Raw genomic sequence first — 13,559 nt, 5'->3', positions numbered from 1 at the left:
ATTGAATGGATAGTAACAGATAGCAATACTCAAATTTTGAGTGCATCTCCAAGGGTAGCAATCAAACCTATCTGGCAGCTAAAATTTCAAAAATATAGGTGATATGTAAAAAAAGTACAATATATTTTTAGATGCAAGCACCTAGATTTGTTGATTGAACATCATCATCTATATTCGGTCCAAGTCATTTCACTCTCAAAAAACTCTATTCCCAACTTTATTTCTCCAAAATGAAGAATTCTCCCGCTTTAACCTAGGGCATTTAGATATATATACTTGTTCATCACACACATATATATTATTTTAATTTTATTTAATTTTATGTAATGTGAAAAGTGGAATTATTTTATAAAAAACTGTAACTTTTTTCATTATTAACCAAATTTCATTAAATACTTATATAATAATTTTAATATATATTTTAAAATTTTAAAATTATTGATAAACTAATATAATAATAAAATTAGTGAAATATTTTATAATATATGAATATAATATTTTTAACTAATTCTTCTGATGTTTATATTATAAGAATAATATCCTTAAATATGTTTAATTAATTTAATATTTTAGTTTCACTTATATTCACTAAAAAAATAATTAGTTGGTTATTAATAATTTATTCAAAATTATATATTTAAAAAAATTATTTAATATAATTGTTGAAATTTAAAAATAATAATAATTTTTTTTTCAAATATAGCTAATTATTTTAGATAAAATAAAATTGCTTACATGTTCAACAAATTTTATATAATATCTATTTTGTTCTATTTTACCTAATGAATACAGTGGGTCCCAAAGTACAGAGGTAAGAAATATTTAATTCGGGTCCCAACAGAAACTCATCACCTTGACGAAATCACTTTTGAAAATTTTGAGAAGTGTTCCTCTCATATTCATGTTACTCCAATTGTGAGTTATGTACTTGGAGAGTTGGACCTTTGGGTCTCCATATAAAAATTTGAAATGACATTTCTTAGTTATATTTAAAATATTATATAAACAATTAAATTTATTTTGCAATTCATTCTGAGAGCTTATAAAGGTTTATAGAATAGAAATATATAAAATTGAATGATATATTGATTAGATTCATTGATTTGTTTTTATCTTATTCATCTAAAATCCTTTGGATGTAAATTTATATAATTCTAAAATACTAATTTTTCAGAAATATTATATATTTTTTCGTCATATTAAAATTCAATTTATTTATTATATCAGTTGAAAGTAAGATCTACTTTGTCAAAACAAATATTTTACTCAACATAATCTATCTTTATCAAATAACTGAAAAATATTACTTACTTTAACATTAGAATACTGAAATAAAATTGTAAAATTTGTAGTAGGAAATTTCCTAATGATTTCAATAGTTTTGCACACGTGTTGTGTACTTGTGTAATATTGAGATGCATAACATAAATATAAACCCGGTACAAACCCATTTGTCATTTCCCCAACCAACAAATAAGCATTATTTCCCCAACAAACAAATACTAAGAAATAAAAAGAAATGGTTGTTTTTATCTCTACTGTTGTGTCAGAAACAAAGATATAACAGAAATAAAGTACAACGGGACACTGGAAACAAAAACATATAGTAAGCTTGCGAGAAGTAGAAGAAGATCTGGATTGCTAAAAGATGAATGATTTGGATGAAGATTATTCTGAGTTTGTCGAAGTTGATCCCAGTGGTAGATATGGGAGAGTAAGTACCTTCATTGCCTTTATGTATTAGATATCAACACATTCTCTTTAGTTTTTTTTCTAATTTCTGTCTGATTTTTTTGGTGCAGTATAATGAAATTCTGGGCAAAGGAGCTTCGAAGACTGTGTATGACACATGTTTTTTTGGTTTATTTCATTTATTTAATTCTATAAACTTATATGGTTTGGTAAATGTTACACATTTTAATTGTGTTCTTGAAGGTGATATTTTCTAGGCATTTTGCTCTTAAAATTTTCGATTTATATATGAAGAATCTTTTGGATTTCTACTATCCAAATTCCAAACCCAAGTTGAGATATTTGTTTTTTTTGGTGCAACTACATATAGAGTTGACAAAATTTGATCAGCGGGCTTGTGTTGGTTGATGCAGCTATAGAGCATTTGATCAATATGAAGGGATTGAAGTTGCGTGGAACCAAGTAAAGCTTAATAATTTCTTGCATACCCCAAATGAGCTTGAGAGATTGTATTGTGAAATTAATCTACTCAAAACTTTCAAGCACCAGAACATCATGAAATTGTTTGCTTCTTGGGTTGATGCAGCGAAAAGAAATATTAATTTTGTGACTGAGATGTTCACTTCTGGAACTTTAAGAGAGTAAGAGCAGGAACAAAGTTTATGTTACTTCCTATTTAATTTGATTATTATTTATTGGTGGTTCTTTTCGTTATTTGGTTTTCTTTTTTCTCTTGCTGTGAAGATATAGGCATAAACACAAGAAAGTAAACATGAGAGCTGTGAAGAATTGGTGTAGACAGATATTAAAAGGACTTCTCTATCTGCATAGTCATAATCCTCCTGTTATTCATAGAGATCTCAAGTGTGACAATATCTTTGTAAATGGAAATCAAGGGGAAGTGAAAATTGGTGACTTGGGCTTAGCTGCAGTCCTTCAAAATTCAGAAGAAGCTCATTGTGTTGGTATGTTCAATTTAATCCTTTTATGTTTAGATGCTCACTTTTTTATAGGTTGATAAATGATAAAAAGAAAGAGAATACATCTATTGTATTTATAAACTATATATATGATCAACTTTTAAGTTAAATTTTTTATTTATATAGTTTACTGTGAAGTTGAAACTCAATCTTCATCTTTGTTACAGTTAAACGAAAAACACTTCATTGAATCAGAAAAAATGTATTTACAATCATCTCTCTCTTAGTCTCTTAACTTCACATTAACATATATTAGGGTGTTGTTTTATCAGGGACCCCAGAATTTATGGCTCCAGAAGTGTATCAAGAGGGGTATAATGAATTAGTTGACATTTATTCTTTTGGAATGTGTATACTGGAAATGGTTACCTTCGAGTATCCATATAGTGAATGCACTCATCCTGTCCAAATTTACAAGAAAGTCATTTCTGTAAGTCTCTTCACCCCCCCCCCTATTGTTGCTACTAATTTGATGTCTCTTCATGATTAAAATAATCATCTTCCTTACTAGGGGAAAAAACCTAATGCTTTGAGCAAAGTTAAAGATCCAGAAGTACGTCAATTCATTGACAAATGTTTGGCTAATGCATCCACAAGACTCTCCGCAAGGGAACTTTTAAGGGACCCGTTTCTGCAGACCGACAATTTTGAACCTAATTTTGCGGCAATAGAGTGCCACATAGAGTTCAATTATGTTAATCCAGTAATCCCCAATCCTCCACCAGACTACAAAGATGACTCATTTAGTAACGGCTCCTTCGAGGAATACTCTATTCCAAATGTTCAAAATGGATTGAGTTACCAGATACATGATATTGAGCATAATGAGATTGACCTGTTCGAGCATAATGATGATGAACAGGAGGAACATCTTTCAAAACTTGATATTACAATCAAGGGGAAAAAGAAAAGTGATGGCAGTATCTTCCTCAGACTTAGAATTTTAGACAAAGAAGGTAATGACTTTGTTTTTACTGTCTTTTACATTAAGTTTTTTGTGTTTGTTCTAACTTGAAAATTTATTATAATTTTCTTACAGACAATGTAAGGAACATCTATTTCCCATTTCATGTTGAGAGTGATACTGCACTTAGCGTTGCAACTGAAATGGTAGGAGAATTGGATATAACAGACCAAGATGTGACTAAAATAGCAGAAATGATAGATGGGGAAATGCTTATGTTGGTACCACAATGGAAGACTGGACCTGGAATAGAAGAAACCCCTCACTTTGACAATTCTAACCTTTGTCATTATTGTGTTTCTACCTGTGCCTCAATTGGTTCCTACATACAAATGAATTGCGAGAAAGGTTGTGGTGCTAAGCATGGCAGGTTTGAAGAGTTTACATATAATGCAGATAATCATTTTGTCGAACCAATCTCATCTATTCAGTCTAATGATTTTTCTCCAAAAGATTATTGTGATCAACATGGAAGTGTAGAATGGAGCAAAGTGGACTCAAGAGACGGCCATTTTGTGGGAGAACGTGAAAGTTTAGATGACAAATCTACCAACTTACATGGTGGTGAGCCTAAAAGTCTCTCCAAATTATTATCAGGAGTTGTTCTATCTTCACCTTCTTCTTAGTATCTGATGAGTCTTCTTAGATTAAGAGAAAAAAAAATGATGAGATTGCTCTACATGATCAAAAACAATTTTAGTTGTAAGCACATTGTAAAGTAGATGTTGGTAGGAGTTTATTAAAATCTCAATTTGAGGTATTTCAGATGTAGATTTCATACTTCAAACGTAGATTTAATTTTAAATGCAAAGGTTAAGTTGCCTTAATATTTATTTGTGTTATATTTTGATTTGCATGGTTTGATATGAAAGTTATGCGTATTGTAAATATTTACATATACCTAGAATTTTTGTACGTATTATTAAAATGCACATTAAATTGATTGAAATATAAACACCTTGTTGCTGGTTTAGATAACACTTGTAACTCCTACCATCAGTTATTTTTTTCCCGTGTATCACAACTAAAATTTTGAGTAAATTCATCTCATGATTGCACAAACGCAAAATTTTGATAAAAAGAAGTGGCAATTTTCTATTTCACACTAATAAGAAAATTTGCAAACTGTATTCATATATTACAAGCTTGTTTTAATTTGATTTAACTAAAAGATAATATAATTAATTATCTGAAAAAAGGATAATAAATTAGAATTCAGTTGATGTATGTCTTTAAAGTAATGAAATTACAATTCAGCCTTCCCTTGTATTTTTTTAAAATAAAAAAAGATAAAAGAAAATCTCTTGATTTAAAAAAAATCCAGATCTTTAATGTTTTTGCATATTAAAAAAGATAAAAAGCATAGAGAGCATGGAAGCATGGATTTTCCAGACATGTACATCAAACCCATGATGGGTGGTGACATATAAGGCTGGGAACACACATACATTACAAAGTTGGCAATACAAAATCTAGACTACGTAGTATTACAAAGTATGAAAAATCATATATAACACACCATCCTGAAATTTATCTCTCTACAATTGTTCTTTTAACATCCTTTATTTTGGCTTTCGTGGTCCGCCCCTACTGGAATTTACGAGTAAAAAAAGTATCACAGAGGCCGCAATAGTGAGTAATCTTCGAGCAGTTCTCGCTCAGACAATGTATCATCTTCATTTTGAGGGGTCCATAATACCTCTACTGCCTGAAAGGTAATTCTCGAGGTCAGAATAAATAGAACGAGCTACAAAGATGGAAAATTTATGTACAGTCGAACTCTAAACTTACTAGTGTTCTACTTGACGGGATAGAGGCAAGGACTTGCAAGGCTTGCTTTAGATCTCCACTATTATTAATGCTAGGCAATTTGTGTACTCCTTCAGCAGCCACCAAGATGGTTATCTGAAATTTAAAGATTAATGATTATAACTACCTATTACAATGAAAAATAAAAAAAAATGTAAATATGCCTGTATTATTAGTAAACCACATGAGACTCTCCCAAATGTTTGCATGCACCATTAATCTACAATTTTGTTCTCCTAACCAGTAGGAAATATGTAGGACTCCTTGCAATCAATACTTCACTTGGGTCTTTTGTGGCTTGTGCCGACAATATTTCATATAATCAAGCACGAATAAACCTAAAATGGATTCATAGATAATTCTAGGATTGTTATCTTTTTAAGTATCTTTGCTTTATACATGTTTGGAAATAATTAAGATGGAAGCCATAGTACATGAATTGGATTGGAGATGAAATTAAGGTAATTGAGTTAATTAGTTACATGACAACGATATCCAAAGTAGATTGAAACTAAGATTCGTAAGATACAAATTATTTAAGTTCCTTTGGACTGCATGAATCAAACACCATGTATGGCTGCATAAAGAAATTTAATTAGGTGAAGAAAAAAATTAATTAAATGAAGGAAAAAAGGACGAGGAAAGCTAGAAGTGCATGATGGAAGCCCTATTGAGTCAAACAATGTTGGTACCAATTTTAATATTTTTAAGCTGAGGAAGGAATATGAAGCATGCAACTGACAGAAATTAACAAGTCAATGACTTGTCTCCTAAACATCCTCTCATCTTTTCTTGATACATTTCCTTCTCTCACAAACTTCACTCTCTTCGGTTCATGCAAGCAAATCATAGCTGAAGTGTTGGGTTGTTAATAGGAACAAACTAATCATAGCTTCCAGGGAAGCCAATTCCCAGTGCATCACAGCCTGGCTTGCCTGCCAGTGTTTATGACTCGTGTGAGAATTCAGATAATCCCTAATCGAGGACCTGGAAGATTGCTGGATCTACCCCATAAAAGGAAACTAATAATCTTATCAAAAGCTCAAATCCTAACAACTAAGACCAATTTGCCGAATGGCAATGTGTTATCTTAGTGCGAGTGATCGAAGACTTGGTTCTCAGATGATTCACATTCCCCTTACCAAAGACTTGATTGGACATGTTTGTTTGTTAGAATGAGTTAAAGTATGTGGGATGATGGTGTGATTGACAACCAGTGTGTCATGTGTGTTTACTTACCGCAAAAAGTGAACAGAAAAAAAAGGCAACAAAAAGCTAATGATACAAGTACTGGCGAGTAAATTGTTAAAGGCTGGATAGTCTTGCATATGACGACAATTGTGAAAGCAATTGATAAACAAATCTGACGAAGTACCGGGAAGTCGGGAACACAAACTACGTTCATATGAACACTCTAGATATAGGGTAATATTTATATAAATCATGTATATGCATATTCTTCTTCTAAGCTTGTGTAACATACTAACATCTACAATTTAATATATCAAAACATACAACAGCAATGACTCTTCTAAAGTATTGCATAAAATTACTAAGTTACACACACACACACGATAATCAAGAAACGAGGTAAGTAATGTTTGTGCTCTACTTATGTTATACATAGTTTATCTATTAATCAAGTAGTATTTCAAATCTCTGTGTGGCTATAAAAAAACTCTATATCCAATAAACCATGTAATAGTCAATATCGGACAAGTACTTCTTTTCTTTGCCAGGTCAAGTAATATACTTAAGTAAAAGTTACTGAATTGTGAGTTTGTGACTATAAAATAGAACTTGGGCCTCTCAGGTGTTAGGACCGTTTAAAAGTGATCCCAAAACTGCATTTTTAAATTCCTACCTAGCGGCGCACCTTTAGATGCCATCAAAATTGATAGAACCGTGATTATCAACATTTGTAAACCTTCAATGCTACAAATGCAGGCTTACCAAGACCATACAAAATATTGATAGGAAAATAAAAAAGATAGATGTCGGACAGTTACAGCTCTTAATCAACTTGACACAGTTCAGATATTAATGTCACACGTTGCTCACAATCCGGAGAGGTCAATAATTTACAGGATATTCTATTTTCTTTATGGGAGGAGGTGCGTAGGAAGCAAAGAGATTTTCAGGTGAAGCTTTCTCTATATCTAATGGATCGGGGAATCAAAACAAGTCAATTTACCCTCAATCTTGCAAGACATCCAGAAATCCTTAGAGTATAACAATTTTTATCCAATAACAGTGAATGCATAATAATGCAAATATATTTTTTACCCACTACCTAAAACTCAAAAATGTTATCAACCTAAAATAGACAATATGATAATAAGGTATAAATACACATAAGCTAATATTTACAAATGGGTATTGGGCACTTGACATCATTTTGAGCCAAGAAAAATGCAAAATTTTCTGAATATTGAAGACATTAACACTTAGACATGTATCAATGCTGGTAACTCCCAGCCAGGTCCGGACTTGGGGTAATGTTTTATTTTTTTTGCTAAATAGACTGGGGGTAATGTAGCGCATAGAATAACGTAGGCAATTGCTTCATGAGAATCTCTGGCCTAAATTTTCAACATCATGAGCATGTTTAATTATCCCTTTTAGCTTGTCTAACATAACGGAAAATAGTAGCCAATGTAAAACTCAAGTACTCCACAAAATTGAATGTAATTCCCGTAAGTGATTACTTCAAATAGTTAGAACTACATGACAATATTTATATTAGGTAATAATGATACTTAATAAGTTAGATAATCTGCAATATCCATTATTATGAGATGCAACACTAATTTTGGGGCACAGCAAGGAGTATCCCCGTCGATAGAGCTTATACTAGCATTGAAGTAGGGCAACTAGGGAAAGTCATTATTAACAGAACTGGGAACCATTGGAATAATATGCAAATTTTGCAAGGACTAGAACTGAAAACCATAAACAACATTTTCAGATTCATGTAGGAATTTTTCTTACCACTATATACTCATTTCTGAATCCATTAGCTCTCCTACTTGTCGCACTTTGCTTTTTGATATTGTTTACATTAACTAGTGTTTCTTCATCAAATTTTCCACGCTCCTCTATTGAAAGTTGATTGAATCGCTTTTCTCCTTCATCCATGCTCCGCTTTACATCCACCTATAGCAAATTGGATAAGAGATGACTGTTCAGAACTCCATAAATTATCTCTGACCTATGTTACTCGGACTCTTCATTTTACCTTCAAGTACCCGTGTCAGACACTCGACACTCGGACATGGACACCCGGACTTGGACACTTGTTTTAGGCCAAAAACATATATATTTTTAACATGTTGCGGAGTCCGATACTCGAACACGTATCCATGTCGGACACTTCTAGCCGAGTCCGAGTAACATAGTCTCTGACCATAAACATGGGCAAAAAACATCCAACTATGGCAGCAGATATTTTTTGAGTCCTACGCATAGATTTCTCTACATAATCTAGCAAGAATATCCTTCAATGACAAAACCACAGACAGGAAAACAAAATGCTAGCAACCAAACGGTAGCAGATAGACTGAATATTTGTGCCGGAAATTAAAGAAATTGAGTAGATTTTGTAAAAACAAAAGACAATAATACATATACTACTTAAAAAAAGAGTGATGAATTATTTCGCCACCATAATAGATATTATAGCTAATATATATATATATATATATATATATATATATATATCTGTGTGTGTGTGTGTTGAGTTGACTTACAGATGAATAAGCAGAGATGCAAAAATCAGGATGACGAAGCAAAGCTAGCATTGTCTCTGCAATGGAAAGTATTAAAAAAATTGAAAACGGAGGCAAATCGGTTAAGTCTTACATGCAAGATAACAGATACAAACCATAATGCCACAATTCACAGTTCACAACACATACTGTAAACTAACATCTTACAGTTATATGAAACATATTCTGAATGGATACTTCATTACCCTTTTCTGTTATACTGGCCCATAAATATGAACAGCAATCACATTGTGGCATCCTTTCAAATCATTTAAGATTTTAAAATCTCAATCTCGAGAGAAGCACATCTTCATGTTATTATGTTTAACAATACAGTTTAATACACACACACACACTATAAGGATTACTTACCATCAAGTATAAAAATAGTATCATTTTTTACAAGTAGGATTTTTACTTCAGTTATTACATTTCCAAATCCAACTCAAATATATTGTCTTCGTATCTTATCTACAAGATATTGTGTTATGCTGTTGTAGCCGTCAAACACCATTTCATGAAGAGAAACTTGAAACCAAGATCTCACATAAAAAGAAGGGAAAAGCAAGGAAGGATCTCTTTCCCAATCAGTAAAACAGGAGAAAAGTGAGAGATATTAAAGGCTTCAGTGCAACTGTAGCCACCATTGTTGCATTAGGTAACAGCTTCTGACAGTGTGTGGCTGGTCTTGGTCCTGCCTTAGCTGAAAAGAACATAGATGCCGGAGCGGCTCTTATTTACGACTGGAGCTGGGGTCGGCCGAAAGTGTAAATTTTGTTGCTCTCTTTGCTGCCAGGGAGATGGGTGACGCCAACATTTTGGTGGATGAGAGGCTACAATCTCCTTGTCTTTTCTTTTCTTTTTTGCTAAATTTTTTTGTTACCAGTCACCATTTTTAATCTTGAACAATCTCCTCAGACAAAAGAAAAAAAAACCTTGAACAATCTACTTTTCTTTTTCATCTCATGTTGAGCATCTTCACCTTCATTTCATCTCCTTTTGTCCCATTGATTACTCTTGATTGTGGCCTTGATCTATAAAGTACTATGGTAGTAAACCGCACTAGAAGCATTACAATTGAGCCCACTAAAGTTTAATATATGGTCTGAGGTTAAAATATCTTGTTCAAATTTGGTCATGATTTCCATTTTCAGAGAAATGTGCTTTTTCGGGCTTCGCATTTAGGTGACGCTTTTTATAACGCACTTCACAAGCGCACTTAGGTGATGCTCTTTATAACGCACTTCACTTTCTTGAAGCAAAGCCCAAAGCATGCGCTTCAATCTTAAGCTGCATTTTAAGCGTACTTTTTATTAACAGTGAAGCTGTCGGTATCTATGCTGGCCCAAGCTTAGGTTTATGATGGGCCATAAACCTTGTGAAACTAATACATACTCCACCAAATGGAGGCTCAACAGAGCCAACCGTTACCGCATCTGAAGCCTTCAATATATTACTCATCTCTGTTTAGCTATCCTTGTATTGGGTTACCTTATTGGTGGGTTGGATAAGATTTCTTTCACCATTGAAGGTAATTAAGGCATCCATTGTGAGGTCTTTAGGTTAGAAAATTTTCTTCCTTTTCCTTTTTAGGTTTTTTAGAGATAGGGCTTCGAAGGTTACCATTTTTTTCTTCGCAAAATGGTATATAACAGCTGCAACAGATAATTTACATGCTGACTATTTAATATACCAAATAGATCAATGAAAGGATCAACATTGACGCAACTACACAACGAAAATTTACCTGTCAATACATAGCTCAAACCCTCTGGAGTAGATGTATCTGCACGTTCAGCAATCCGATTAAGATCTTGTTGCAGTGATCGTGCCATTCCCAACAAACCAACCTGTGAAAACAAACCAAGCAAATATAAGCATGTAGTTAGCCTCCACTATACTAACACTGAAACATGCTTTAAGTTATTCAATCTTGTTTCAACTACTCTGCTGATGTAATAGAAACCCACTGTGCATAAACTACTTCAATTTAATACATGAGACTAGTTAATCATAATGCACTTGTGTAACCTTCTACAAATTGGATACTTCGTAAAATGTCATATTTGAGCTTCCATTCTATTTTGTGTCCTCAATATGTGCTTGTGTCCCAGCTATTCTAACATATAATGTGCCCACAAAAGCTACCTGAAGCTTGAGAACACTAGTTTTCTCAGTTGCAGTAAGCAAACCATCATCCGACCGATCAGATAAAAACCCCGAAACCAACACAAACGCAGCGAAACCCGCCATAATAAAGAAGAAAGTCGACCCAATCCCAACTGCAGGTCCTACATAAAACCCTCCACCACCAAATGGCGGAGGCCCGAAATACGGAGCAGACGAAAAAGTCCTCCCTGAGTCTATTCTCGGAGTAGAATAACTCCTCGAAGAAGACATCGAAGGTCTTGAAAACGATTTCCCCCCCATTCGCCCACCAGAAGCAGCAATAACATTATTAGGATCAGATAACAACAAAATCCCCAACAAAACAGCAGTAATTGCAGGCTTTTGTAAGGACTTAAGGGTTTTAATGATGGTTTCAGTTAGAATCTGAACTGGGTTTTGTTTATTTGATGATTTTAAAACAGCCCTTGTGGGAATATCATAGAAAGATGAGCATTTGATGTGAAATTTAGGGGTTTGAGTGAATTTAAAGGAGTGTTTGATGAAATGATTAGTGGGCTTAAAGGAAGAGTAATGAATTGGGAAGGTTTGGAGTAAAGGGTTCCATTTGAGATTTGATTCAAGCAAGAATGGAGTGTTCATTTCTCATTGAATTGTGCAGAGAAGATGTAAAAAATCTGAAATAAAATTTTAGAGGATATTGTTATGGGATTTGTGAGGGTGTGGGTCTATTTGTTAGTATTTGTGCGGTGTTGAGAGGTAGGAGGGCCGTCAAAAAATTTCGAAAATATGATATTCGTCCGAAAAATTTGTATTTATATCTAAGAAAAAATGAATATTATTTATATTCGAAATAAAATGGATATTATCCAAATTCGAATCCGAAATATTCGAATCCGAAACTAAATACATATATGATATTAAAATTATATAAACATATAATTATATATAATATAAAATTTATTTTTTTGGTTTATAATGTGTGTAAATGCATTAAATAAATACATTTATAAAATTTTTATATAATTGTAGACATACTTTATACATTGTTATGCCACGTTTTGGCATGACAAATACTTTTTAATAATTCCGTAATTTGTTAATTATTAATTACGGCTAATAATTAATTGCTTAAGCCCCAAGTTATCCTCTCTCCGAAACGAGGAAAGAATCAATCTCAATAAATCAATAACGGAAAATATCTCTCAACGATATTCTTCAAATCAGGAAGATATCACAACGCTCAGATTAAATCAGATAAAATCGGTAATTACCACATTAACGAAACTTATCCCTAAAGTCTCTTAGGGATAAGCCCAAATTTCACAGAACTGCGTAGGCTTGATCCAATATAAATTGGTACGCAGGCATCTTGGCAAAGGGATCCGATACAACGAGACAAATCGAGACACCTCCCAAGTCCAGCCCCTCTTTTTCATAAACCCTAATCTCACAACTACACACAAATTGCTCTAATATTCCAGCAACCCTCCGATTTCGTGTTGTTACGAAATTCCTCCAACAACATTTGGCGCTAGAAGGAGGGGCTCGTTCATCTTAGGGAGAAAGATGATCAAAGAAAGCAAGCAAGCGACGACACCAGGGAGCGGAGGCAAGAAGGACCCTACTTTCGAACACACGCCCCCAGAGAATCAGGCGCCACCTCCACCAATTGCAACCGTGGACGGGCAGGCTGTGATGACGTATCTAGAAGGGCTGGCCGATCAGATGAATCAGATCAACGCCCGAATGTCAAAGGTAGAAAGAAGCTCGGTCCGGAACGCCAAGCGTAAGGCGCGCCGCCTCAAGGTCTCACAGCATAGCTGGAAGGGCAAAGGCCCTCAGAAGAAGCTGATCCACGATTTTGATGACGTGGCAACCGAGACCAAACAGAAGAAAGAGACATCACGCGAAAAGGAAGATATACCCCAAGGCCATGATGAGCGGGGCAGCCAGATCTCTACGAGATCGGGGCCGAAGCCAGCTTCATCTGAGGCAAGGTCAACTAGCGTGCTAGACCGAGTGGGTAGAAAGCTAAGCGAGCATGACCTCAGGCTCAAATTGGAGAATTGTAAGAAGGAGAGAGAAGAGAAAGAGCCCGTGGATAAAAGAGGCTCGAAAAGGGAACGGGCAACGACCCCTCCGAAAAGACGTCAACACACCTCACCCAGGAGGGAGGAGCGATATAGACGCAGATACAATCGTGAAGAGGAGTCGCAG

General features: G+C 34.0%; 2 protein-coding genes across 2 annotated transcripts; one reads left to right on the top strand and one right to left on the bottom strand.

The window, feature by feature from the left end:
* Positions 1 to 1,499: 1,499 nt before the first annotated feature.
* On the top strand, positions 1,500 to 4,453 carry LOC141664074 (putative serine/threonine-protein kinase WNK9). The gene is made up of 7 exons (XM_074469935.1): positions 1,500 to 1,714; positions 1,803 to 1,840; positions 2,106 to 2,333; positions 2,437 to 2,657; positions 2,945 to 3,102; positions 3,184 to 3,628; positions 3,712 to 4,453. The coding sequence occupies exons 1-7, from the start codon at positions 1,649 to 1,651 to the stop codon at positions 4,260 to 4,262; spliced, it is 1,707 nt and encodes a 568-aa protein (XP_074326036.1). The 5' UTR covers positions 1,500 to 1,648; the 3' UTR covers positions 4,263 to 4,453.
* A 487-nt stretch (positions 4,454 to 4,940) lies between these two features.
* LOC141667018 (FLUCTUATING-LIGHT-ACCLIMATION protein 1, chloroplastic-like) lies at positions 4,941 to 12,056 on the bottom strand. The gene is made up of 6 exons (XM_074473308.1): positions 11,361 to 12,056; positions 10,960 to 11,062; positions 9,195 to 9,250; positions 8,437 to 8,601; positions 5,428 to 5,541; positions 4,941 to 5,344 (listed from the first exon to the last, which is right to left on the bottom strand). The coding sequence occupies exons 1-6, from the start codon at positions 11,979 to 11,981 to the stop codon at positions 5,252 to 5,254; spliced, it is 1,152 nt and encodes a 383-aa protein (XP_074329409.1). The 5' UTR covers positions 11,982 to 12,056; the 3' UTR covers positions 4,941 to 5,251.
* Between the last annotated feature and the right edge of the window lie 1,503 nt (positions 12,057 to 13,559).

This window comes from Apium graveolens, chromosome 6 (genome assembly GCF_009905375.1).
Source record: "Apium graveolens cultivar Ventura chromosome 6, ASM990537v1, whole genome shotgun sequence".
Taxonomy (NCBI): domain Eukaryota; kingdom Viridiplantae; phylum Streptophyta; class Magnoliopsida; order Apiales; family Apiaceae; genus Apium; species Apium graveolens.
The sequence above is the reverse complement of the archived record's forward strand: the minus strand, read 5'-3'. Positions and strand labels throughout refer to the sequence as shown.

Coding starts and splice junctions, on each gene's coding strand:
- LOC141667018 (XM_074473308.1), bottom strand. CDS start 11,981: ATGAACACTCCATTCTTGCTTGAATCAAATCTCAAATGGAACCCTTTA. Junction 5,542..8,436: donor TCAGAAATGAGTATATAGTG/GTAAGAAAAATT, acceptor TTTAAATTTCAG/ATAACCATCTTGGTGGCTGC. Junction 5,345..5,427: donor TCCCGTCAAGTAGAACACTA/GTAAGTTTAGAG, acceptor ATTACCTTTCAG/GCAGTAGAGGTATTATGGAC.
- LOC141664074 (XM_074469935.1), top strand. CDS start 1,649: ATGAATGATTTGGATGAAGATTATTCTGAGTTTGTCGAAGTTGATCCC. Junction 1,715..1,802: donor CCAGTGGTAGATATGGGAGA/GTAAGTACCTTC, acceptor TTTTTGGTGCAG/TATAATGAAATTCTGGGCAA. Junction 1,841..2,105: donor AAAGGAGCTTCGAAGACTGT/GTATGACACATG, acceptor TGGTTGATGCAG/CTATAGAGCATTTGATCAAT.